We start from the raw sequence: 27,781 nt of genomic DNA on the forward strand, positions 1-27,781 counted from the left end.
ACAGGCACACGAAGTCACGGGACCGTCCAGCTGTCTGCCTGCGGCTTCTCCTACTTGGGAGGTGCATTTTGGCTCCTGCTTCCCTGGTCTACATGAATGCATCCGGGAAGGTGGTTTGACCTTCTCCTGTCCCTGCCTAGGGCTTAGTTCTTTCAGAAAAGGACACTGGGGGTGGAGTCGGGGAATGTCTTGGGTAGAGAAGGACCAGGATGGTCAAGGGTGAGCTGCAGCCAGATGTGCCACCTCCTGCTTGTAACTTTGTGAAGTGATGGAACTGCTGCTGTATGTTTCATCCTTTTGGCACTACCCTGACACCCTTTCCAGGCTTCCATTTCTTGAGCAGCACGTAGCCTGCTGATGGGGAACTAGTCACCCAGTTCCGCATCTCAGCCCTGCTTGCCGCTCACTGCTTGGGCTCAGGAAGGTACCTGGCCTTTCTGTGACTTAGATTCCTCAAGTCTGAAGTGGGTTAATAGTACCTTCTTCATAGGATTGTCATGAGCATTACATGGTCAGTTGGTATAAAGCACTTAGATATGTGTCAATTATCTATTGCTATATAGCAGAGTACCATAAAACATAGTGCTTGAAAATAGCAGATATAGCCTTGAGATATTTTGTGCAAGAATCTGCAGTTTGGTGGTGCCCAGTAGAGGGGCTTATTTTTCTGCCACGCAATGTCAGTTTGGACACTTGGCTAGGGCTACAAGATCTGATTTTGAGATGGTTCATTTACCTGACTGGCAGGTTGCAGGCTGTTGGCAGGGGGCTCAGCTGGGCTGTGGACAGGGGGCTTTCCTTCTTCTCCACAGGCCTCTCCACCACACAACATGGTGGCTGTTCCATGAACAAGGATCCCACTAGAAAAAGGTGATGGTGCCCTTATGATCTAGCCTCAGAAGTCATTAGCATTATGTCCTCCATCCTACATTGGTCAAGATAGGCACAAAGGCTCACTGGTTTCAAGAGGGAGACATGGGCTTTGCCTGTTTGTGGGGAAGCAGAAGGGTTCTAGAAGAGCACATAGAATGAAAGATCATGCTGTGACTATATTTGGAAAATAAAATCTGCCACAGCATAGGTTTTGGCGTGTAGTAAGCCTCAATAAATGTTTATTACTACTAGTTTAAAACCATTGTCAGGGGTGCCTCGGTGGCTCAGTTGGTTGGGTGTCTGCCTTTAGCTCAGGTCATGGTCCTGGGGTCCTGGGATCGAACCCTGTATCAGGCTCCCTATTCAGTGGGGAGTCTGCTTCTCCCTCTGCCTCTGCCACTCTCCCTGCTCGTTCTTTCTCTCTTTCATTCTCAACTAAATAAATAAAATCTTTAAAAAAAAAAAAAAAAAGACCATAGTCAGCTGTGCTTCTCCCCAGATTCCTCTTTCTTAGAAGGTGGTAGTATAGTATAGGATAGTGGTTAAATGCATCTGCTCTGGAGCCAGGCTGCCTGGGGTCAAATCTTAGCTTTGCCCTGTAGAGCCGGGTAACCTTGGTTGAATTGCTTAACCTCCTCCTGCTGTAGCATTTATGATAGTACATACCTCTTGGGATTATAAGGATTACATCAGCATGGAGTACAAACACAGAGCCTGTGAGTAGTGTTAACTCCTTTCATATGGGCTTCATTGGTACAGTCCCTTCCAGAAAGATTCTCCTAGCACATATTCTCCTAGTTACACATCCTAGCAATGGAGATGAAGCTCAAGCCAGAGTAGGTTTGTGAACTGGAAGTCGCTGTATTTCCAGAAGCCTCAAGGTTGGGAGGGGAGAGAGTGAAGTATACTGTTTTAAGATTCTTATCCTATGCATGAAGTGGCATGATGCCACTTGAAAGTGGACTGTGGTAAATTAAAAATGTATAAAATGTATCCTGTAAACCCTAAAGCAACCTCTAAGTAACAAAAGAAAGCATTGCAGTTAAGCCAACAAAGGAGATAAAATAGAATCATAATAAATATTCAGTGATCCAAAAGAAGGCAGAAAAAGAGAACAAAGAACAGATGGGACAACTATAAAAAAATAGCAAGATGGTATATTTAAACCTAACCATATCAATAATTACATTAAATGTGAGTAATCTAAATACTCCAATTAAAAGGCAGAGATTTTCAGATTGGGGTGGGGAAGCAAGATCAAACTATGCTGCCTCTAAGAAACACAGTTTAAATATAAAGAACTAAGAGATTAAAAGTAAAAGAATGGAAGAAAACACTCTAATCACTAATCTAAAGAAATAATTAAAAGTTGGAGTAAATATGTTAACAATAGGTAAAGACTTGTGTATATTTAGAGAACACATGTATGTATGTATATATAAAATAACTCTCAAAATTCAAAAATAAGAAAATTACCCAAAAAAGAAAACAAATGAAAGATTTGAAAATGCTTCAACTAAAACATACAGATGACATATAGGCATATGGAAAGATGATCAATATTATTAGTCCTAATGCAAATTAAAAGCATTGAGATTGAGATGCCTGGGTAGTTCAGTGGTTGAGCATCTTCCTTCAGTTCAGGGTATGACCTCGGGGTCCTGGGATCGAGTCCCACATCAGGCTCCCTGCAGGGAGCTTGCTTCTCCCTCTGTCTATGTCTCTGCCTCTCTATGTGTGTCTTTCATTAATAAATAAATAACAGCTTTAAAATAAATAAATAAATAAAAACATTGAGATTAAAACAATGCAATACTATCCCACAGTATTTAGAATGGTCAGGATTAAGAAGGCTGAGTGTGTCAGGTGTGGTTGAGTGTATGGAGGAATGAGGACTCTCCTGCACTGCAAGTGGTAATATAAAATGGGTACAGTCTTTGGAAAACAGTCTGACAGTTTCTTAAAAAGTTAAACGTATGATCTAGTGATTTCACCCCTAGGTATTTACCCCAAAGAAATGAAAGCATGTGTCCATACAAAGCGTGTACATGCATGTTCCTAGCAGCTTTATTTGAAACAGCCCCAAACTGGAAGCAGTCTCAGTGTCCATCAGCAGGTGAGGGGATGAACTGTGGCACATCTGTACAATGGTATGCTACTCAGCCAAAAAAAATCCAAAATGAGCTATCGAATCACCATTACAACATGGATGATTTTCAGAGTACTCACGCTGAGGGAGAGAAGCCAAACAAAAAAAGAACACATGCTCTGTGATTCCATCTGTATAAACTTCTGAGATGCAGATTCATCTAATAGCGACAGGGCGTAGATCAGGGATTGTCTGGGTGTGGATGGGTGGGCATGGATGTATGATCTTCATTGTAGTGATGGTTTCACAAGTGTGTGCATATATCAGAACATATCAAATTGTGCATTTTACTGTGTGTCAAATTTATCTAAATAAAATTATTCTTAAAAGTAGGTGAAGAAGAGCTTTGCAAGATCCTGCTGCCCCTGGCTGGCAGTTCAAGCTTAGAAGGACCAGTTATGACCCTGCAGCCATAGGAACTCTGCCTATTTTCTCCCCTTTACTATTTGGTGGTGAGCTTTACATATTTGCTTCCTGCCACCTCTGCATGTCTCCTTATTCAAACATGTTTCATTCATCTTCCTGTAGGTGGATCAGTTTGAGTGTGAATTGTGGGCAACGAGATTCTCATCCTAGATGATGATAAATCTTCCCAATAAATTAACAAGTTGAAAGTCATTTCTTGGTGCCTTTGTTTACCATGTATCAGTAGACATGCTTGAGTGTTGTGACAAACCCAGTTTAAACAAGCCTAAGTATAAAAGGATCTTTATAGGCTCAGATATTGGTGGTGGATATGAGGCACAGTTCAATCTTAGGGCTGGAACTAATGTTATCTCTGTGATTCTTTTGTTCTCTGTTGGCTTCCTTCTCAGGGAGGCTTCCCTCACGTGGTGGTGCCAGAGGCAGCCACCCGCCAGTAACAGGGAAAGAGCCCCACCTTCCTGAGTGGTCTAGGAAAAGGTCTGAGTTCAGCCATCATTGGCTGGGCTTGGGATAGTACCCCTGCCTGGACCAATCCCTGTCCAGGGGAATGAGGTGCTTTTATTGCACCTGCCCTGGAGACCCGGGTAGAGTCAGCCAGAGACAAAGAAGGTGGGGTGGGGAGAATAAGGAGAGGATGTTCTCCAAAGGCAGATGGGGTCAGTATTACTGGAAGTAAAGAGGCATGGGTGTCAGCAGGGAAAAACAACAGATGAGCCTACATCAGGGAACAAATCCAATTATTTTTATGTTTTAACCAAGTAGGATTTAACATACTTCCAAAAGTCAAAAGTGTACAAAAGAGGGTGGCTCAGTTGGTTAAGTGTCCGGCTCTTGATTTAGGCTCAGGTCATGATCTCAGGGTCCTGGGATTGAGCCCTGCATGGGCTCTACACTCAGTGGGAAGTCTGCTGGAGATTCTCTTTCTCTCTCTGCCCCTCCTCTTGCTCTTTTTCTCTAAAATAAATGATTTTTTAAAAAAGATTTTATCTATTTATTCATGAGAAACAGAGAGAGAGAGACAGAGACACAGGCAGAGGGAGAAGCAGGTTCCCCGTGGGGAGTCCGATGTGGGACTCAAACTCTGGACCCTGGGATCACGCTCTGGGCTGAAGGCAGATACTCAATTGCTGAGCCACCCAGATGTCCCAAATAAATTAATTTTTAAGAAGTATACAGAAAGATCACTTTGAGTAACACTTCAATGCTGGCCCCCCACCCCTTGTAAGGAAATTTATCCTTCTTGTTTCATAGATATCTGTATGTTTTCTTTTTTCCTCCCTTTTTCTTTTTTACACAAAAGATAGCATATTATATGTGCTCCTTGAACTAGGTTTTTTCATTTAACAAGAGAATGAAAAGCATTTTTAATTAGCCATGCTAATTCCTGCTATTATTACATGGGATGGGGCATTGACTTGTAGATAATGGGACATACAGGTGAGCTTACGAGCCCTTTCTTCTGGTGAATGGTGTTTTTATCCTCTTGAGCCTACACTGTAAATGAATCACTCTCCTCTTCTTATGCAGATGGAGGCAGCTATGCTGTCCAGGACTCCCAGACCTCCAGCCTCGGCTTGGGGGGTGAGAGTCCCCCATCAAGCCCCACCGGACACAACTGGGAGATCAATTATCAAGAGGCAGCAATCTACCTCCAGGTGAGCATCTCTGATCAGGATCTGTTTTGGGTGCCTGTTGGCCAAGTAGGGTTCCCAGGGTAACCTACATCCCCAGAAATTCAGTTCAGGCTTTGGTTCCTATCTCTGCTCTGTGTGTGTGAGTGAGCTTTGCGTCTATAAGATGGGGATAACCAACCTGATCATGCCCAGACAGGGAGGGCGATGTGTATGGGCTTTTTTGTGACCCCCACCCAAGATGGGTCCTGCCTGACCCTGAGTCTCCCTGAGTCTATCCACTTGACCTTCTCTGGCCTGATCCACCTTCTCAAGGGCACACTGGCAGTCAGTTCTCAAGGGAGGAGTTCTTTAAATACGTAATGCTGTAGTAGGGCTTTGTCAGCCTGGTATGGGAACTTAGACACCTTTATTCCTTTCCTGTTAATTTGCTGTGCTGCTTTCATGTTTGTTGTTTCTTACTTGGTTCTTGTTTTTTCTTTTCCTCTCTCTGTTTCTTTCTTTTTTTTTTTTTTTTTTTAATTTTTATTTATTTATGATAGTCACACAGAGAGAGAGAGAGAGAGAGGCAGAGACATAGGCAGAGGGAGAAGCAGGCTCCATGCACTGGGAGCCTGACGTGGGATTCGATCCCGGGTCTCCAAGATCGCGCCCCAGGCCAAAGGCAGGCGGTAAACCGCTGCGCCACCCAGGGATCCCTCTCTGTTTCTTTCAATTAAAAATTTTTTTCCTTCTTTTTTTAAAATATTTTATTTATTTATTCATGAGAGACACACACAGAGAGGCAAAGACATAGGCAGAGGGAGAAGCAGGCTCCTTGTGGGGAGCCCAGTGCAGGACTCGATTTGAGGACCCTGGGATGATGACCTGAGCTGAAGGTAGATGCTCAACCACTGAGCTACCCAGGTGCCCCCCAAAATACTTTCTTTATAGAAGTAATACATACTCATTGCAGTAAGTTTAGGGGCTGTGGAAAAAAAACATTCACTTAAGTCACTGCCAACATTCTTAAAGAACAATACATAGGTTTTATGTGTTTTGTAAAGTAGTTTTAAAGTCACGTGGTATCTACGGTTGTATGGTCTTTTTTCTCATAGTGTGTAACAGAAGCTCTTTTTATGTTATTATAACTCCTATAAACAAATTTTAATGACTTTATATCTGGTAAATGTGTCCTAATTTATTTAAACCTATCCTGATAAGGCTGGATATTTCCCCTTTTACTGCTTCCCTTATTGTATGTTATGTGTTTCCCTATTATAAATTATAATCCAACGACAGTCTATGCAGAGAGTTATTTCTCTCTGTCACTTTAATATCCAAGATTATTTTATTAGAAAAGCCTCTAGAAAGTGGAATTACCAGATGGATGGAATCAACATTTTTAGGGCCCTTGATGTACAGTTCTCGAGTGCTCTCCAAAGGGGATATTGCCTCTTAGCTGCCCGTCTCACTGTCTGTGGCATTGCCACTTTAATTGCCACTATAAGATTTCCATCTCTTGTGCACACGAGGTTTAGGCATGGACATGGAATCTTTCTTAAATTCACTCGAATAATAATTTTCCGTAATATTTTCTCTTTGAAGCAGCTCTCATACTGCACGTGTTTTCTTTTTTCTTTTTCTTTTTTTTTTTTATTGGAGTTCAATTTGCCAACATACAGTATATCATCCAGGGCTCATCCCGTCAAGTGCCCTCCTCAGTGCCCATCACCCAGTCAGCCCAACTCCCTGCCCACCTCCCCTTCCACTGCCCCTTGTTCGTTTCCCAGAGTTAGGAGTCTCTCATGTTCTGTCTCCCTCTCTGATATTTCCCACTCATTTTCTTCTCCTTTCCCCTTTATTCCCTTTCACTATTTTTTATATTCCCCAAATGAATGAGACCATATAATGTTTGTCCTTCTCTGACTGATTTATTTCACTCAGTATAATACCCTCCAGCTCCATCCACACTGAAGCAAATGGTGGGTATTTGTCATTTCTAACGGCTGAGTAATATTCCATCGTATACATAAACCACATCTTCTTTATCCAGTCATCTTTCGATGGACACCGAGGCTCCTTCCACAGTTTTGGCTATTGTGGACATTGCTGCTAGAAACATCGGGGTGCAGGTGTCCTGGAGTTTCATTGCATCTGAATCTTTGGGGTAAATCCCTAACAGTGCAATTGCTGGGTCGTAGGGCAGGTCTATTTTTAACTCTTTGAGGAACCTCCACACAGTTTTCCAGAGTGGCTGCACCAGCTCACATTCCCACTAACAGTGCAAGAGGGTTCCCCTTTCTGCACATCCTCTCCAACATTTGTTGTTTCCTGTCTTGTTAATTTTCCCCATTCTCCTGGGTGTGAGGTGGGATCTCATTGTGGTTTTGATTTGTATTTCTCTGATGGCCAGTGATGCGGAGCATTTTCTCATGTGCTTGTTGGCCATGTTGATGTCTTCTCTGTGAAATTTCTGTTCATGTCTTTTGCCCATTTCAGGATTGGATTGTTTGTTTCTTTGGTGTTGAGTTTAATAAGTTCTTTATATTCTTGGAAACTAGCCCTTTATCTGATACGTCATTTGCAAATATCTTCTCCCATTCTGTAGGTTGTCTTTTAGTTTTGTTGACTGTTTCTTTTGCTGTGCAGAAGCTTTTTATCTTGATTAGGTCCCAATAGTTCATTTTTGCTTTTGTTTCCCTTGCCTTCATAGATGTATCTTGCAAGAAGTTACTGTGGCCAAGTTCAAAAAGGGTGTTGCCTGTGTTCTCCTCTAGGATTTTGATGGATTCTTGTCTCACATTTAGATCTTTCATCCATTTTGAGTTTATCTTTGTGTGTGGTGTAAGAGAGTGGTCTAGTTTCATTCTTCTGCGTGTGGATGTCCAATTTTCCCAGCACCATTTATTGAAGAGACTGTCTTTTTACCAGTGGAGAGTCTTTCCTGCTTTGTCGAATATTAGTTGACCATAGAGTTGAGGGGCCATTTCTAGGTTCTCTATTCTGTTCCATTGATCTGTGTGTCTGTTTTTGTGCCAGTACCACACTGTCTTGATGATCACAGCTTTGTAGTACAACCTGAAATCTGGCATTGTGATGCCCCCGGTTCTGGTTTTCTTTTCTAATATTCCCCTGGCTATTTGGGGTCTTTTCTGATTCCACACAATGTTTTGTTATTTCTTTTGAAAGACTTCAATACATTTGGATATTTATTTGGTAGTCATTCACTTGTCTTTCTGCTGCTCATGTTTTATGCAGCCTCACATGAGTTGTACCCCTCAGCAGATGCATTCTGATCCAGGTTAAGGCAATAGAAATGTTTTGGGGACATTTTGGTGAGCTCAGGCGTGTCTGTTGATGATCTGGCAGGGTCCCCCAGGGTCTCCCTGTGCACCGTCATCTTCTTCAAGGTTGACTAAGATGCTGCAGAAGAGTATGGGGTGCGTCAAAAATCAGAGTTAGGATGGCCTAGGAGACTTCAGAAATTTGGTAATTCTTTCTCTCCTTAAGAGAGTGAGCAACCCCCACCAAGGTGGTTTGATCGTCTCCCATTTACAGACTAGCTGCTGACACTCAGAGGGGCTAAAGGAGTCCAAGGCCAACCAGCTAGTAAGTTACAGAGTGTGGATTTAACCAGGTCTGGCTCGGGGCACCTCGTTGGCTCAGTGGTTGAACGTCTGCCTTTGGCTCAGGTTGTGACCCCAGGGTCCTGAGATCGAGTCCCGCATCAGGCTCCCCACAGGGAGCCTGCTTCTCCCTCTGCCTCTCTCTCTGTGTCTCTCACGAATAAATAAAATCTTAAAAAAAAAACAAAAACAAAAACCGCAAAACAACCATGTCCAGCTCACTTCCAAAGGATGCTCTTTCTTCTGTACTTTGTGGCTTCGTTTCCAAACCTGACTACATGTATCCATTTGAAAATGAGCTGTGTGGTTGTGGAAAAAGAGCTACAGAACTGCAGATGTAGTAGGATAATTTTCATATAGCGTTTATATATATATATGTATATACCCATACACACATAAGTAGGTTCATACACACATATAGTAACATATACATATGTGTGCATGCACAGATCCCCACTCACATCTGGAAAGTAGTTCACCTAAGTGTTAAAGGTGATTATCTTTGGCTGATGGAATTTTTACTGCCATATAATCCTGTGTGTTATTTGAATTATTTTACCAACAATGCTTTCTTTGTTTGTTTGTTTGTTTTAAAGATATTATTTATTTATTCATGAGAGACACACAGAGAGGCAGAGACGTAGGCAGAGAGAGAAGCAGGCTCCATGCAGGGAGCCCAATGTGGGACCCGATCCCGGGACCACAGGATCATGACCTGAGCCACAGGCAGGCGCTTAACTGCTGATCCACCCAAGTGTCCCACAATGCATCATTAAAAGAAATAATAAAAAAAGAAAAGCAGAACTCAGATGCCTGTGAACAATAATCATGGCTGTTTCTGGGGGGTAGGTGTAGGTGGTGTCACACATGGTCTTCTTTTTCATGCTCTGTGGCTGAGCTGTAGCATGGCCCCCGAACCAGGTGGCTGGTGTACTCTGGTAACTGACTCCTTGCTGCTTTGAGATACCTGGTATCTGTGGTTTCCTCTCTTCCCAAATTTTATCTATTGATTCACACACCCTTGAGAGCCATGTACTCTGCTCTGCTCTGCAGTCCCAATGCCTCTGAGACAGACCTGGTTTCCTGGGTGGACTTCCACCCCAGGGAGCAGAGAGAACGAAGCTGGAAGTCACGTACAACTGGCCTGTCTTCTTATTTCTTGTAATCTAGTTCATGATCAGCAGTGAGGAAACAAGGCCAGTGTTCTCCTTGGGGTTTGGATGAGAATCCAGGGACACGAGTAATATTTCACTCTAGCCTTGGTGGTGGAGACCTTATCTTCTGTCTCTTCTGGCTATTCCACATCCCAGAGGTCAAACCTGAACCGCACCGCCGCCCCCCCCCCCTCCCCCCCGTCAGTGGTTTCCTCTAGCCAGACCTTCATTCCTGGCTATTTATTGGAAGACATTACCTGAGAATTGCATTTTTAAGTTTTTAAATTTTATTTTAAGAAAGATTTTATTTATTTGAGAGAGAAAGAGAGAGAAGGAGCAGGGGGAGCAGGGAGGGAGAAGAGAACCTCCCCCTGAGCAGGGAGCCCGATACTCCCAGGGCTTCATCCTAGGACTCTCGGATCATGTCCTGAGCTAAATGCGGACACTTAACTGACTGAGCCACCCAGGCACCCTAGAAATGCATTTCTTAGTAATCTAAACCCAAAGTTTCTCAGGCCACTCCAGGTGTCCCCCCAGCCATGGAGGTGGTGGTAAAAACCACAGTCCTGCACAGATCACAGGACTGTGATTGACACTTGCTCAGCTTGCCCACTGTTTGATTCCTGGGGTGTTTCTTCCCTTTGTCTGGCTTGCCCCTGTTGAGTCTTTATTTTTTGTTAATGAGGGTAGTGATGTGTCTGGCTTCAGGAAAGTGATTCACCCAAAGCTACCCTGCAAACCACAGCTGAGGTCAGATCTCCCCACCTCACAGCTATTGGGCAGTCCCCAGGCTGAGCCAGGGCCTGGGCACATGATCTCTTGCAGGAGTGGTTCATCCTACCAAGCATCCATTAAACACCTACTATGTGTACCAGGGTGAGACTTGACAAGCACCCCTTGCCTTTCCTGCTCTCTGAGACAGGCTTGGTGAGCTGGAGCCACCTCAGGGTGGCATGAGAGCCCACCAGGCTCAAGTGCTTGCCACATCACAGTGTGTCCCTCTGGGCCATAGTTCTTCTTCCTGCTGGCCTGTGGCTTGGGCAGGAATCACTGTGGTGTGTGTTCAACTCACCTCTCTGAAATAGGGTTTGAGCATGGGGAGGGTGGCCTTTGTTCCAGAAGAGCTGAATAGTTGGAATAGTTGAAAGTCTGACCTCATTCCAGGACAGGTGGAATGCTTCCAGAGGGCTCTAGGTCAGGAGACCTGTGTGTCCATTCTGGCTCTGCCACTCTCCCCTCCAGGAAATGAAGCTAATGGGAAGAGTCTATGCTGAGTGTTCATGCTGCTTCGAAGTGAATGAAGCTGGATCTCTCAAGTCAGCACTGCTGATGTTTGGGGCCAGATAACTAACTCTTTGTTGTGGGGGCCTCTACTGTGTATTTTAGGATGGCTAGTGATATCCCTGGAATTTGCACACTAGTTGCCAGCACCACCCCCAGGTGTGATGAACAGATATCTCCAGGCCAGGTTGGGTGGGAGGAGGTGGAGGGGACAGCATTGAGAAGCGCTAAAGCAAGGCAATGTATGTAGAGCATTCCCAAGTAAATTTCCACTGTGAATTGGCTGCTGGGTGGGGTGCAGATGTGATGGAGCAGATGAGGTGAGGTGACCCTCATCCCTGTGCCCACCAATTCCAGGGAGGCAGTAAAGACTCCTCCCTGCAACCACCAGCACAAGAAGGCTGACCCTAATAGGGAGTATGGCCTTACAGTGTCATCTGCTCCTAGTCACAAGTGGACCATTCCCAGGGCTCTGTCACTTACTTATTCTCTGCATTAGCAGAGGCTAATTGCAAAACCAGGGTGTGGACCTAGATTGCCTGGCTCTGTAAGCTCAGGTGCTACTGAAGCTTGTATGCCTTGATTTTCTTATCTGTCAAATGGGATAATAAAAGCACCCATCTGAGAGGACTGTGATCAGGAATAAAAGAGTGTCTAGGATTCAGGTAAGAGGCTGAGCATGGTGCCTAGCCTGGTAGGCACTTGGTCAGGGCCAGCCTCTGTCCCATTATGTTGGAGTGCAGGAATCAGGGCAAGGCCTGTCATTTTGCAGGGGTTAGGAAATGAGGTGAAATAGTCAAAGTAAAAAGGGAAATATAATATATGTATATAGAGTAAAGGTATTCTCAGGCTCCTTTTCTTCTCAATGTTAGTATCATTTATAATCATAGTAACAGGTGACATCTGCAGGGAGTCCACCATACACCAGACACTGTCCTAAATGTCTTGTGGGAGCTGTATGAGTAAGTGGACATGTTAGTCCATTGGTAGTTGACTAAGGCGAAGGAACTTTCTCAGCATTCTCCAGGGAGGAGTGGGGAAGCCAGGACTCAGCCGTGTTGGCTCCTCCCCAGACCACAGTTCTGAGAGTTTGGCTGCCAAGGGGCTCACATGTGTCACCTCTGTTTGTTCTCCGGACTATTCTTTGATTATTCCAGGTTGTTTTTTAGGAAGAAGCAAGTCTCTTGAGCCCCATCAGTAGACTTGACAGGGGTGCAGTTTGATGAAGATAATACTTTGGACCTTCCATCCTCCTCCATCTCTGGCCCGACTCCTTGCTCATCCACCAGGGCCTCCCCTTCCCCTCTGCCCCCCTCAGCACCTCGAGGTGAGTCATCCCGAGGCCTGTTTGCCCACACTGCTCTCATTTCCTCAGGAAGGCGAGAATAACGACAAGTTCTTCACCCACCCCAAGAACGCCAAAGCGCTGGCGGCCTACCTCTTCGCACACAACCACCTCTTCTACCTGATGGAGCTGTCCACAGCTCTGCTCCTATTGCTGCTGTCTCTGTGCGAGGCCCCTGCCGTCCCTGCGCTCCGGCTCGGCATTTACGTGAGTGTCTGCATGGCACACCCAATGGTGAACATTCTAGAAGGGCAGATACTATGAGCGGATTTAATACGAAGAGGCCCTGGGGGGTCATAAAGGCCTCAGGAGCAGCAGTGGATCGTCAGTCTGGCTTCGGGTCCCTGCTGGAATGAATGCACCCCCCGTCCCCACCCTCTGATTTGGCTCACTAGTAATTCCAGGAAGGAGTGCTATCTGATTGCCTCACTTAGGGACCATGGGCCACATGTTGGCTCCAAGTAAGCAGTACATCTGATTAGCAGCACCACCCACCATCTCCAGGCTCAGGGGAAAGGTAGCTGGGTGTGACCACCAGTCAGGGAGACAGTGAGGCTGGTGATGCCACATCTCCTCCATACCCTTTGGTTGCAGGTCCATGCGACCCTGGAGCTGTTTGCCCTGATGGTGGTTGTGTTTGAACTCTGCATGAAATTGCGGTGGCTGGGCCTCCATACCTTCATCCGGCATAAACGGACCATGGTCAAGGTGATGTGTCCATTTCCGTATGGCATTTTCTTCCATTGTCACCTTCAAGCCTGTATTGTCAGTTTAATTCCACATCCCCCTTGGGCTGAGCCCTGTGTTCAGCAGTGTGACCCTGGAGCCCTGTCCTCACCAAATCTAAAAGCCTTGTCCAGATGTCATGATGATGCTGACAGGAGCCACTGTGATTTAGCATCTAGTGTGTGCCAAGCACTGGCACAACAGCCTTTGCGGGAGATGTGTTACTGTTCTCAGTTTACACCCTGCCAGCCAGATGAGAATGGGATCTAAATCCCAGAGGCTTGGGATTCAGACCCAGGCCTGTCTGGCCTCTAAGCCCATGCTGATCAGTAACTAGTAATCTACATACAGCTCCCTCTGTGCAGTGAGTAGGAATGTGGCAGGGCACACTTTGCTGTGTACAAAGCACACACCCTTGTCCAGGAGAATGTGCCCAAGGAACGGCAGATAAGGATGCCCTGCGGACCTCAGGAGTGTGGGGAGAGCTAAAGGCAGAGGGTGGGCAGACGTGGCCGGACAGAGTGGCAGCTTCGCTCAGGGGGTACTGCTGGATGAGCTGCTGGGAGCTCTGCCTGTGGGTTTGTTCTCCTGGGGCTCCACATCTGTGCCTGTAGTCAGAGGGCTTGTCTCCAGGGGCTGCTTGATGTTGGGGGAAGCCTGAGAGAGAACTGGAGAGAAGGGAAGGGCCTCTCAAGGCCAGAGTGGGCAGGACCTGGCCAGCCCTCTGTTCAGGGTATTCGGGATGGGGGTGCTGGGTTGGAGGGGCTGATGGTGCTCTGTGCCTGTCCACCCCCAGACCTCCGTGCTGGTGGTGCAATTCATCGAGGCCATCGTGGTGTTGGTACGGCAGACGTCCCACGTGCGTGTGACCCGGGCGCTGCGCTGCATTTTCCTGGTGGACTGTCGGTACTGCGGGGGCGTCCGGCGGTAAGGCCTGGGGGATGAGACAGTCGCTATCCTGGCCTGGTCTGGACCTCTGGGCCTGCGGGGCAGGACTCAGTGAGTCAAGTAGTGATAAGATCAGTCCTGCATGCTGGGAAAATACAAGCACGCTCCCTTCCCTCGGCCACTCTGCCCACACGGAGTGGAAAGCAATACTCCACTCAGATTCTGGTTTCCTGGCACCAGGCTGGGGCTCTTTCCCGTATTACCTGCAGCCTTCTGGGGCTGGCTTCTCTCTCTGAGCACATTATTTGCTCATGAAACATGGCAGCGGTGGCAGTTGAAAGCAGGCAGCTCCTCAAAGTCCAAGTGACTCAGCAGGCTACCACCCCGACTGAGACAGGAGACTGGACTCAGCCTGCCCACTGGCCTGGAGTTAAGCTTAGTTCTGAAGAATCCATCTGGAAAACCTCTTGGCTGAGGTACTGTTGATGAGAGCCGGCTAGTGGTTCATTCTTCAGGCCCATCCTCAAAGTTGGAAACAAGTGTCCGAAGAGTAGGTGGCCCCGAAATGACTTCATGCATCCCACATCCCACTTGGGGAAGCTTTGTGCCCAAGGCCATGCACTTGGCCTTCTGCTTTTCCCTTCATTCCTTACAGGGGTCTGGCCTGTTTGAGCTCCACAAGCAGGAGGAGGGGCTGCCGGTGCCACATCTGCCCCGGGCCTCTCCAGCACCCCTGGAGTGCAAGTCCTCCGGGAAAACGCCAAGCGTGATGCCATAAATCAGGGTGCAGTGGGACTTAGTGTTGTGTGAACCAGGAGTTCCAGGCCCCCATCTCATCTGTGGAGTCCCAGACAGCACTCCCTTGGATCTCATCCTGCCTACCTCACCCCTTCCTGCCCTGCTTTCTCCCCAGCAACCTGCGGCAGATCTTCCAATCTCTGCCGCCCTTCATGGACATCCTCCTGCTGCTGCTCTTTTTCATGATCATTTTCGCCATCCTAGGTGAGTTTGCTGAGCCCCAGGGCCCTGGCAGTCTCTAAAACCAAGTTCACAGTTGAAGGAAAATTCACTTTGACAGTTTTAGAAGTCCAGGAAGGTTTTACAACTGGTTAAACACCCACGGCCTTCTATTCAGGGGATGAAGTATTAGGAAGCAAATGGAAGCCACCTCTGAATCTTTTCATGAGGTCCATTCCCTTTCCCCTCAGAGGTACCGCCTAACCTAGGCTTACCATGGGCATGTGTATCTTTGTAATTATACCTCCTATTTTCTTAAACCGCAAATAAATGCTGTTGCTTTGCATATTGAAAAAAATTTTTTTAATATTTATTTATTTGGGAGAGAGAGAGATAGCAAGGGAGAGGGAGAAAGCAGGGAGCCCAATGTGGGACTTGATCCCAGGACCCCAGGATCACACCCTGAGCCGAAGGCAGACACTCAGCCACTGAGCCACCCAGGTGCCCTCACTTGCTCCTGTTGACAGAATGTGTGTTCTGTAGAATGCCGCAGTCCCCGCCACTCCCTAATGTTCTCCTTCTGCCTCCTGTGTTCGTTTACATCTACTTTGCAATCCTTTGACATCTGGGTTCGGGACCTGCTGTAACCCATTTTGTTTTCTGCCACCTCCTAGGCTTCTACTTGTTCTCCCCTAATCCTTCAGACCCTGTAAGTAATCTCTGTATTTGTCTGTTTCTTTAGTTGTTGTTGTTCCTTTTTTTTTTTTTTTTTTTGAGAGAGAATACATGCATGCATGGGGCGGGCAGGGTGGGGGCGGTACGCAGCAGTGGGAGAGAGAATCTTAAGCAAGCTCTCCATGCCAACGTGGGGCTTGATCCCACAACCCAGAGATCATGACCCGAGCCAAAATCAAGGGTCAGATGCTTAACCAACTAAGCCATCCAGGCGTCCCTCTCTCTTTATGTGGGCCTTTCCCCTCAGACATGGTGGCCGGCCTGACCCCTGGCCACATTAGGAAGGTCTCTCAGCATAATTTATGGCTCTGGAAAGCTCCGGTCACCCATACTTGAGCTGCTCCATTCCTTAAGCGCCAAGGGAATCCTCTTTCCTGCCCTTGAGAGTCCTGTTCCCAGCATCAGATCTGGAACAGATTTGGTGAAGGAGCAGTGGAGGGGAGCCAAGCCGGTGGTGCAGACTTGTGATTGTCTAGGAAAATAGTCCCAGTCCCCTCTGCCAGAAGCACAGAGTTCAGGAAGGAAGAGGCGGCTAGACTCCACATTTGCTCATTCCTCCATCCTCCATCAGGATTCCTTGGGAGGAGGGAGAGTTGGTGGGGGTAGGGGGGAGGAGGGTGGGGCCCTCTAGGTGGCCCATGGCGGCTTGTTCCTGAGGCCAATGCGTTCTTCTGCTTTCTTTCCCTACAGTACTTCAGCACGCTAGAGAACAGCATTGTCAGTCTGTTTGTCCTTCTGACCACAGCCAAGTGAGTGTGGGCTCTGCTAGGGCTTGGGACCTCTGCCAGTGCCCCAGAGTCTTCTCTTTTTAGCCAAGAATATTGCACCCCTGAGCACAGGCAGGTGCCAAGGGATTGGGGGTGGCCCGATGAGCTCGAAGCCCATAGATAGAGACAAGGGGAAGGTGGAAAAGAGAGATATCCTCTGGGAAGATGGAGAAAGGGAGAGAGCAGATGCGGGGTCCTGCGGTAATGCTCTGCAAATCCAGTTTCCCAGATGTGATGATGCCCTCCTACTCCCGGAATCCCTGGTCCTGTGTCTTCTTCATCGTCTACCTCTCCATCGAGCTGTACTTCATCATGAACCTGGTGAGTGAGCATGCATTGCGCCCTGTTGGAACTTCCATCCCAACCAGCACAGCCCTGGGCACCCAAGGCAGGGAGAAGTAGGGGCTGCTCTTGGCCTCCTTTGAGGAAGGGGTCCCAGGCTGTGGTCAAGTGTGGCATGGTGGCAGGTGCCCTATTGGGACTTGATTTCAGCTGGTTACTGGTGGTAGCAGCCTCCCTGGGTAGTACTTGTGTTGCCATTAGCTCTAGAGCTAGCCTGTTAGGTCACGCTATCCTGGGACCTTTTGTTCTCCTCCAAATGTGTGTCATAATAATTATAAAAGCTGGTTGGGGCTCCCAGATAACTTAGTCAGTTGAGCGACCAACTCATGATTTCAGCTTAGGTCATTATCATGGGGTTGTGAGATTGAGCCCTACATCGAGGGTGTGCTGGGTGTGCAGCCTGCTTGGATTCTCTCTCCCACCCCTGCCACACCCCACTCACACACACGAACACTCTCTCTCAAAATAAGTGAATAAATAAAATAACTATAAAAGCTGGCATTAATGAGGCTATTAGCAGGCACTGGGCCAAGTGCTTTATATATGAGGATAAATGATTTATCACAAAAACTCTGGAGCTACCGTTATGATTCTCAACTTATAGGTGAGAAAACTGAGGACCAGACTGGCAGAGTGATTTGCCTATAGTTGCACAGCTCAGGGTGGCCAGGTGAGCTGGTCTGATTCTAGAGCTCGGCTCTTAACCACTCGGACCTACTGCACCCATGTGTCTGTTTCCACTCCATTGATTGGGAACCATTAGAAAATCCATTACAGGATACATTCTGCTAAGGAGAACATAAAGTCCCTGGGCACACTGGTAATTTTGAAGGTGTTTGCAGAGGCCTAGCTGGCTGCAGGGATGTTCCTACCATCAGCAGATTGCCCCAAAGATAAAGCCATTAGGCCCATGTGGAGACCATATGTCAATGCCAGAACTATCGGAGAGGCTTTATCAGGTCTTGTGTTTATTTATTTATTTATTTTTAAATTATTTATTTATTTTTAAAGATTTTATTTGTTTATTCATGAGAGACACAGAGAGAGGCAGAGACATAGGCAGAGGGAGAAGAAGACTCCCTGTGGGGAGCCTGATGCAGGACTCAATCCCAGGACCCCAGGATCATGACCTGAGCCAAAGGCAGATGTTCAACCACCGAGCTACCCAGGTGCCCTAAAAATTTTTATTTTTAAGTAATCTCTACACCCATTGTGGGGCTGGAACTCAGAACCCCAAGATCAAGAGTCACTTGCTCTACCAACTGAGCCAGCCAGGCACCCCAAGTCTTGTGTTTATTTTTATACTTCTAAAGAGCATTCTGAACACTGCTCCCCACAGTCAGGCCCCGGGTAGAAATAAAAAGCATTCACCCTGCGGTAGACTTGCAAAATGTCCTAAAAGCTTAAAGTCTTAAAAAGGAAAATACTTTCCTTTTCTAATTCTTCAAAATCAAAATGTTGGCTATCTTTATAGGTATTAGAGTTCTTATATACAGTTGTTAGTTTAGAATCATAAAAATATATTCTGTGTAGCTGATTTGCTTTAATTTGTAATATACTCAGAGTTGTGAAAATCTAGGGCATAGGTCAGCAAACTGCAGCCTGTTGGCCAAAGCCAGCCCACCGCCTGTTTCTATAAATAAAGTTTTATTGGCACACAGCCACATCCATTTGTTGACGCATCATCTGTGGCTGATTTCATGCTACAGCTGCAGGGTTGAGTAGTTTCAACAGACACCATCTGGCCTTCGGAGCCTAAAATATTTGCTATCTGTCCCTCTACAGAAAAAATTTGCTGACCCTCCCTTGACCTAAAACAAAAGATCGATTTGAAGGGATGGAAAAGACAAGAGAGTTTCCCTCAAAGTATTTTTGAGAGAAAAAGAAAGTGTTTCCCCAAAAAGCATTCTTTCAATTCTGCTCCTGCCCCGCCCCCCCCCCCCCCCCCCCCCCCGCCCCGCATCACCCTTTGACAATGCAGACTGCGTCGTTAATATGCCAGCTCTAGAATTAGGCAGCCCAGGCATGTTGTGCCCCGGAGGGCAGGCTACCCCACCACTCTGAGTTCTGGGGCCAATGCATGAAGCTGTGGCTCATCGGGATCAGGAACAAGGGTATGCAGGTAGAAGCACTCTGTGCCATGCTGTTCATTCCTGCTCTGAGGCTGGGATGGCCCTCGGCTCCCCGGCTGTCATATGGGGGAATTGGGTGTAGAACCCAGTGTGTTTCTCTTGATGCTTCACCTTAGAATACCTGCCCAGCCAGTCATGAGCTCAGGCACAGAGAAGTACCGGGGGAATGTATAATAATGACTTTATGTATCCCAAGAGAGAAAATTTGCAAGTGATAGTGGATGGCCTTCCTCTGCTGATGCTTAGGGAATAAGCCTCATATGCGAGGGGCAGGTGGGAGGGTCTTCTCAGGCCCCCCTTGTGGGGTGGCTGGAACTCCCCCACTCCTTGAGACCCCACCACGCAGGGGAGCCAAGTCCCGTGTTCTTCCCTTATAGCTTCTGGCTGTTGTGTTCGACACCTTCAATGATATTGAGAAACGCAAGTTCAAGTCTTTGCTGCTGCATAAGCGAACCGCCATCCAGCATGCCTACTGCCTGCTCATCAGCCAACGGGTAGGGAGGGGTGGGGGCCGGACCAGGGAGGGGTGTGGTCCCTGCTGCCCTTCACTTGCCCTGAACAGTCCCCTAGGCACGGCAGGGCCAGCAGCTTTAGAAACCAGGAGTTCTGCCCCTGAGAGAACAAGAAAGAGTAGTGTGCCCTGGGATCCTTTGCTGTCCTGGGCATCCATAGTAGCTGCCACCAATGGAAGGGGCAGTCTGGGCTCTGTATTTTCCCATGTTTCCATGGCCACCTGCCCTCTCCCCGCAGAGGCCCGCCGGCATCTCCTACAGGCAGTTTGAAGGCCTGATGCGCTTCTACAGGCCCCGGATGAGTGCCAGGGAGCGTTATCTTACTTTTAAGGCCCTGAATCAGAGCAACACACCTCTGCTCAGGTGAGAGTGGATGCCAGGTGGGGCGGGGTGGCCAAAGGCATTCACAAGAGGGACTGGAGCGAGCCAAGGTACCAGGAGGTTGGTGGGCAAAGAAGCTTGTGAGAGACTAGTTTTCTCCACAGAGATTCTTCTAGTAGATAGTATCATTCATCAGATTTATTCTTACAAGTAACAGAAGCCCAGTCCAAGCTGGCTTGACACAAAAGAAATGAGCTGGCCCCACCAGTTGCTCTCCAGCCCTGAGTGAGGGGGGTAATCCCATGTGAGCCAGGTGAATGTGCATGCTTGCGCATACACACACACACACACACACACACACACACACACACACACGCCCCTGGAAGAGCCTGCAGAACCAGCCCCGAGATCTGCATGGGCAGATCTTGGTCTTCCAGACTGCTGATGACCAGAACCCTCTTCCTGAGGAAGGAAGCGGGCCAGCTATGGCAACACCAGTAAACAAGCTCTGTCCAGGCTGAACTCAGTCCCAGCTATCCCATTAAGTCCTCTGCTAGAGGCAGCTCTGTCCCTGTCTATTTAAGAATTAAAGTAACCCAGGGCAATTCAAGCTGTCAGTGGTTAGTATAGATGCATGGCACCTGGAGGAGATCAAATGCCCCCAGGTAAGGGTCGTTGGGGCACTGAGGTACTGAAACTCACAGATGTCCCCTCCGCCATTAAAGGGGACCACAGGTGGTCAAGGGAGACCTGAAGCTCAGTGGGAACAGGTTCTGATTTTTTTTTTTTTTTTTTTTTACCTTTTCATGCTGCTTACAACAGCCTGAAGGACTTTTATGATATTTATGAAGTCGCTGCCTTGAAATGGAAGGTGAGTGCTTGTGAGTGGGACCAAAGACCAGAGACAGGGCGGGCTAACTGCTGGGGGGGAGGGGTGATGGGGGAGGGGAATGAGACTGAGCACACCAGCGGCCCAGCTGCTTGGCCCAGCTGCTTCCCCACTGGCTGGGACAACTCAGCTCTCGGCTTGGCTTGGCTGCCCGCACTGCAGGATTACAGGTGGCCCCCCTACAATATGCTCTGACATTTGCACTGTAGCTTCTTGGTTAAGAGCACCAAGTCTCAGGCAGACCCCATTAGTCACTGACATTGGGCAAGTTATCGAACCTTTCCAAGGCTTGTCTCACCAGGGAAATGGGAGAACGATGATCCCTACTTGCTGTTATTTTCAGGACTATACAAAAAGAAGGCATGGACATGGCTCCGTTTACATGCTTCCTGGACATTGGCATCTTTGTCATTGATAGATCTCTGTTTTCATTGTTGCCCAAGTTAGCCAGGGGAGCAGGGTAAACAAACGGCATCCAGGCCCGCAGGATGGTCCGCATCACTGGTCCTAACAGCCCCTCTCTGTGGCCCTGTTTCCTGGCCAGGCAAAGAGAAATAGAGAACACTGGTTTGATGAGCTTCCCAGAACAGCATTCCTCATTTTCAAAGGTAAGGTTGACCTGAATATGACATCTTGGCAGCTGGGGACAGATGGAGGTTTCCAGAGACCACAGATGAGCACATGCTCAGAGGGTGTGCCTGTATGTGTGTGTCTGAATGTCTGTGTGTGTATGAGAGACCAACAGTGTGGTCACCCCAGCAGGCAAATAAGTGCATTTTTAAAAAGGTAGTAGGATTCCATTATCCATTCCGTTCTCAAATCTGCCTTTGTACCCTCTAGTGTATTCAGGCCATCCTCCTGTGGAAGGATAAATAGCTCATGTATATGATCCCTGACATCATGCTTGCACAGCATAACATTCAGAATTTTAAAATCCAGGTGTTGCCCCTTCACTGAATGCCAGTTTTGAAGTTGCATGGAAGGGTATGGTTAGCTCGCGGGGGATTTCTTGTGCAAGAAGGCTGAAGCCTGGGCGTGGGCAGTGATGCACAAGAGTAAAGACAGTGTATCATATATCATGATTTCTCCTGCAGCTAGGGCTTTGGGCTCTGCTCTTAGTCCAGATTCTTTAGAGGGTTTTTGATTCTGTGGAGTGATAGTTACTCAAGTGGTTGAATCAATAGCTCCTGGCTGAGTCCAGTGACAAGTTAAAGTTAGTGGTGGCCAACAAAGCTTCACTGTGCTCCCACCTGGCTCCGGGCTGCCTGGACTCTCTCTCAAGCAGCAGTTGGCTGTGTGGTCTGGCCTGAACACAGGCATGGGGTCATCCTCAGAGCATACCCTTCCTTCCTCACTCCTGGGCATAAACACCCTGACTGCTCATGGGTGTGAAGTGTGCGGTAGGGAATGTGTACTTGCCAATGAAGATTTCAATGTTAACATTTCTTCTCTTCAAATAGGAATTAATATCCTTGTGAAATCCAAGGCCTTCCAGTACTTCATGTGTAAGTGTGACATACCACAGTTCTAGGCCCCTTCCTGCCTGAGTCTTTTACCATTCCAGAACATGGAGAGTCAAGAGATTAGCCCTGCAGCCATGTTGCTGACTTTTTATTTTAGAAAATTCCAAGCATGTATAAAAGTGGGGAGATGATAATGAGCATCCATGTACCCATCGCCCAGCTTCAACAGCTGTCACCCCATGGCCAGTATTTCTATCCATCTGTACCCTCATGGTAGCTCATCATCTCTTCCCTAGACCTGGAGATTTTGGAAGCAGATTTCAGAACCACAGGATGTGGTCTGTCACTTAAGTCTATTTCTATCTGTAGGTTTCTCTTCCATCCCCTTTCTCTGTCTTGTGACATTTAGTTGAAGAAACAGGACTGTTTGGCCTTCAGTCTTGTTTTTGCATGCTCCTCTGTTGTTTATTTTCTGCCATTCGGTAGTTATAGGTAGAGTTGTATTGCCCAATGCAGTAGCAATTTGCCAGGTGTGATTATTTAAATTTAAGCAACTCAAGTGAAAAAAGCCACAGGAGCCACATCTCAAGTGCTCAGTCACCACATATAGCTAATGACTACTAGTTGGACAGCACAGAGGAGGACATTTCTTTTGTCCTAGGAAGTCCTCTTGGACAGTACTCATGGAGAAGCTTGATTGGATTCAGTCTTTCTAAGGAATTCTGGTTCCATTTGGTGGGAAATGGTGTTTAGAGACCACAGTTTGAAATGCTAAAGGTGTTCACTGCTTGGAGTTGGTTATTATTTCAAGGCCTTTCCATGGACAGAGGTAGGATTTTTGTTTTTAAAGATAAACTATATCGGGAGTTTATCCTGACTTTTTAAATTCAAATTCAGTACTATTGCGTTTTTATCTAACTCCCTCATTCTTTCATATCCAGATACCCTCCCCACCCCCCCGTCTTAAAATACTGGCAAATCCTGGTTGCCAACACCACTCACACAACTACTCATTTGCTGTACCTCACAGTAGACTCATAACCATCTCCAGACACTAGTCCCAACACAGTCCCGACAACACAGCAACTAGAGCGCCATTCCAGGGACATATGTTTACATTACCAGGTGGTAAGGTCACTTATAAGAATTCTTCTCCCCGTTGAGTGTGTCACCAACTGGATATGCATTTAGGTTTCTTTATTTAATTTTATTTTTGATTTTCAGGTGTTGCTTTTTTTTACATTTAATTTTTGTTTTATACTTACGTAAATTATCTATATGGTTCCAAGTCAGATCTATAAAAGTATGTTTAAGGATACATCGTTTACATCCTGTCAAACCTCCTCTACTGGGTAACTTTTTTTTTGGTCTCTTCTTCCATTTTATAAAAACTATAAGTAGATGCATATGGATGCCTATCCCCATGTCTTAAATCAATGACAATACCTATACACTTTTTCCACCTTGCTTTTTTTCAGTTAACAATGTATCCCAGAGACCACTCCCCATTAATATATAGAGATGTTCCTCGTTTCTTTTTAGAGTTGATACTTTACCATTTTGTGAACATGTCATAGTTGATCCAACTATGATCAGGGAAAAAGATCCCCTGTTGATCTTTTAGGGCACTTCTACATTTTTGTTCTCATAAACAGTTCTCTAGCAAATGGCTTGCAGTACAGATTGTTTTGTGTTTTGCTAGTATCTCATGGGGGTGGATCCCTAGAAGTGGGATTGCTATGTAAGAGGCCAAATGAATATGTAATTTTACTAACTAGTTCATGCAGTCATCTTAAAATCACATGTCTCTAGGAAAGAACAGACATTTTAATACTCAACATCTTTTACACCAACTTGGAGTAATCTGTAGGTTTTGCTGAAACAACTGGTTTCCCTACAGTGACACAGAACATGTTTTTAGAAATCTGTGGCCATTTTCTAAGTGAAACCACCAGTTGATGTAGCTCATGTGGTAAAAGCACTAAGTGGAAAGAAGCCATCATCTATCATGTGGGTGTGCAGAGCATCTCCTAGGGCTGCCAGGAGAGTAGCCAGGGGGGCGGCAGCTATGAGCTATGGATTTGCACACCCATCTGTGCTTTCTCTCTCTATTATGGGCCTGTTTGCAGACTTGGTGGTGGCTGTCAATGGGGTCTGGATCCTCGTGGAGACCTTCATGCTGAAAGGTGAGCCCTGGCTAGGGGACCAGCCTGTCCTGTGGGCACTCCTGACCCCACCACTTGACCTCCTGCTTCATGTCTTACAGGCGGGAACTTCTTCTCTAAGCACGTGCCCTGGAGTTACGTCGTCTTTCTGACTAGTAGGTTTCTGATGTGGCTTTGCTGAACTACAGGTTTTATTTGTTTGTTTGTTTATTTATTTAAGATTGTATGTATTTATTCATGAGAGACACACAGAGAGAGAGAGACAGAGACACAGGCAGAGGGAGAAGCAGGCTCCATGCAGCGAGCCTGATGCGGGACTCGATCCTGGGTCTCCAGGATCACACCCTGTGCTGAAGGCAGGTGCTAAACCACTGAGCCACCCAGGCATCCCTGAACTACAGGTTTTAAACCCTGGCTAGGGAGAACTTGCATTTGCTTGAGGGCCTCATGGCTCTTGAAAATGGGGAGGCTTGATGAGAATGGAGCAGAAATGGAGTCTGATTCCATCCCACGCCCGTCTGGATGTAACTCACACTGGATGTAACTCACACTGCCTGGCTGCACGGGGTCGCTCAGCTTCCTCTCTCACTGCCCCCCCACCAGCACCCCACCCTTGTCCCAGCCCACAGCCCTCCTGAACAGTGACCTGCTCCCCACCACTGGTGCCCCTTCTTACCCTGACTCTTTGTACAGGCTGCTTTCTCTGCCTGGTGCACTCACCCCCTGCACCACCCCCCCACCCCCCACTGCACTGTCAGACAGTCTTCCTCCTCCTTTATATCTAAACATCCCTGAGTGCTAAGCACCATGCTTCCTCCTGTCTGGACCCTAAGCAACATGCAAGTGTGTGCTGTGCTGCGTTGTGCACTGCTGCACATCCAACACAGTGCCAAGCACGGGAAAGGTGCTCAGGAACTGTCTGGTCGATGGACAGATGGCTGGGCCATTCCCAAAGAGGGGGCGGGGGTACCTCCTCTTAAGCAAGTAGTCCCAGTTGACCAGCTCCTGGGCTGGGCCCCTCTGGAGGCTGTACACTCACAATGGGGTATGGGTGTGACATGACCTGTGGGGGAGGCTGGAGACCTCAGAAGAGCCTCAGAGGGAGACGAAGCCAGTCCAAGTGTGGGAGAGGCTGTGGTTGGGGCCCCTGCTAACTGCCTCCTCCTGTTCACAGTCTACGGGGTGGAGCTATTCCTGAAGGTTGCTGGCCTTGGTCCCCTTGAATACCTGTCCTCCGGGTGGAATCTGTGAGTGGAGAGCGTGTTTCTTAACTGAGACTGACGGTCGCGGGCCCCCTCCCTACATACTCACAGCGCACACCGTGTTCTGCAGTGGCAGAAGGAGGGGCCGAGGGCAGGACAGGGCTCTTGTCTCCTGGCGCCGTTCTGCCTGGGTCAGGCTCTTGTCTTACTCTCAGGCCCCCTTTTTTCTGTTCATCCTAGAACAATTCGTGGTGGCTCTTCAGGGTCCTCAGGCTGGCTGGCTCTAGCTAGTCATGGGCCCCCACACCCATCCCTGACAATGAGGCTCTTATCTCTGTAAAAACCATGATACTAATGGAGAAGGCGGCTCCACTACCAGTCGTGGTTGGCAGCTGGCTGGGGTGGTAAAGAGACGCTGTTCCACAGAGACCTCAGAGGCCACTTACCACCCACCCAAGTTAATGCCTCCATGGCATCAGCCTGTCCTCACGAGGTCGTAGCCTTGACAAATAGAGAAGGGTCCAGGAAGAGCAGTAGTAGGATGTGCGCCATGCTGTTTTTGGGGTCTTCGTGCACTTCTGAAGAGGCAAGAAGGCCCCCTACCTCGAGCAGGGCTGGCTGACTAGCCTCCAGGTGGGAATCCCACCTGCCCATTCCACCCCTTCCCTTAGGAAGCTCATCAGGGTCAGTGGTCACCCATATAACCCGACATCTGCCACTAGAATAGGGCAGGACCTTCAGGATGGGATTTCTGATCCCTACTGTGTCTGCTGTGCCTGGGGGTCCAGCCAAGCTGGCCTCAGAAACCCCAGGGTGGCAGGAAGCTGCCCCTGCTGGGGTCAGCATGTGGGCCCCTGGGAAGGGAGCACTGAAACCAGGGCTGGGGAGTGGGGAGCTGTGGGAGGGAGGCAGGCCTGGGCAGGCCATTTGGACCACGGCTTCTCCCTCACCCTCCCAGGTTCGACTTCTCTGTCACTCTGTTTGCCTTTCTGGGACTGCTGGCTCTGGCCTTCAACATGGAGCCCTTTTATTTCATAGTGGTCCTGCGTCCCCTCCAGCTGCTCAGGTGACAGGGGCAGGGGCAGGGTGGGGAAAGCCTTGGGACTGGTCTGGGAAGTGGGGGGAAGGAACCCGAAGATTCACAAGCCTCGTGTCAGAGATGCACCCCGCTACAGAGGCATCAGTCCCTGTCTCCACCTGTGGGGGGAGTGTGTGGCCTGCTGTGCCTCCTCACATCACAGGGATCCAGTTGCCCCTGACTGTGGAGGAAGAGCGTGGCCCATGGCTCAGGTGACCTTGGCCTGCAGCAGGTATCAGCTGCAGCCATAGAAACACATATGCTCAGAGTCATAAACCAGAATGCCACAGCCTCCGAGGGTGCAAGGGGATCTTTGAGGGGCCCCCATGCTTTCCTGGCACAGTCTCTTGTCAAGAAAAACCCTCCCTTAGTCTCACCTTTTCCACAGAGACGGCTGCGGGGAATCAGTGAGGCAGCTCTCCATAGAGACCCCGCCCCCCTTAGCACCTAGGGGTCTTCAGAAGTCTCGGTATCCTTGTGGGTATCAAGCTATGATCCCATTCGTGGCCTTCCTGGAAGGAGACATGGAGGTGGGGATGGTGGTCAGGGGGCAGGGTCTCGCTAGAAGAACCTGCAGCGGTGCCCCAGTGTTGGTGGCTGGGGTCGGGCGAATGTCAGCTTCCTCCCCGTATGTGGTGGCCAGCTGAGCTGCCGAGCCTCCATGTTCCTGACTCCTCTGAAGGCATGGCTTCTGTTCCCTTCTTTCTGGGGCTTGCCTCCTGGCCCTGTTGGTAAATGGCAGTGCATAGCCGCTGCTGCCTCCTCCCCCAAGGAAGAGGCCAGGGAGATGCCCTGGGGCTGTCTCCCCACCTCCGCCCATGCCCGGGAGCGGGGGCTGCAGCCACACCGGCATCTGAGCACCATCGGGTCTCTTCCCTCAGGTTGTTTAAGTTGAAAAAGCGCTACCGTAATGTGCTGGACACCATGTTTGAGCTGCTGCCCCGGATGGCCAGGTACTGCCCCACCTCCCGGCCCCCAGGGCCAGGCGCCACGAGGCTTGTGCCCCTAGGGGGACAGCTGGGCGGTAGTCGGGGGAGAGGAGGAGGCCTGGAAAGGACTGACATCGAGGGTCTGACGGGTCTCCAAGGAGACTGAAATGTGGACCACCTCGGGTCTCCCTGGTACCACTTTTCTCCA

At 48.2% G+C, this 27,781-nt stretch overlaps 1 protein-coding gene across 3 annotated transcripts in view; it reads left to right on the forward strand.

Annotated features, from left to right (window-relative positions):
- Nucleotides 1-27,781, forward strand: part of TPCN1 (two pore segment channel 1) — a 62,750-nt gene that overhangs the window by 25,786 nt on the left and 9,183 nt on the right. For all 3 annotated transcript variants that reach the window (XM_077875733.1, XM_077875732.1, XM_077875734.1), the window contains 18 exons: nt 4,976-5,103; nt 12,498-12,674; nt 13,062-13,175; nt 13,990-14,120; nt 14,995-15,083; nt 15,713-15,747; nt 16,464-16,522; nt 16,762-16,861; nt 19,392-19,508; nt 19,765-19,889; nt 20,670-20,718; nt 21,281-21,344; nt 22,197-22,241; nt 24,329-24,385; nt 24,466-24,519; nt 25,539-25,611; nt 26,525-26,632; nt 27,526-27,597. In XM_077875733.1, coding sequence (XP_077731859.1) covers nt 4,976-5,103; nt 12,498-12,674; nt 13,062-13,175; nt 13,990-14,120; nt 14,995-15,083; nt 15,713-15,747; nt 16,464-16,522; nt 16,762-16,861; nt 19,392-19,508; nt 19,765-19,889; nt 20,670-20,718; nt 21,281-21,344; nt 22,197-22,241; nt 24,329-24,385; nt 24,466-24,519; nt 25,539-25,611; nt 26,525-26,632; nt 27,526-27,597 — 1,597 coding nt within the window. The remainder of the gene's footprint in view (nt 1-4,975; nt 5,104-12,497; nt 12,675-13,061; nt 13,176-13,989; nt 14,121-14,994; nt 15,084-15,712; nt 15,748-16,463; nt 16,523-16,761; nt 16,862-19,391; nt 19,509-19,764; nt 19,890-20,669; nt 20,719-21,280; nt 21,345-22,196; nt 22,242-24,328; nt 24,386-24,465; nt 24,520-25,538; nt 25,612-26,524; nt 26,633-27,525; nt 27,598-27,781) is intronic.

This window comes from Canis aureus, chromosome 27, assembly GCF_053574225.1.
Source record: "Canis aureus isolate CA01 chromosome 27, VMU_Caureus_v.1.0, whole genome shotgun sequence".
Classification (NCBI taxonomy): Eukaryota; Metazoa; Chordata; class Mammalia; order Carnivora; family Canidae; genus Canis; species Canis aureus.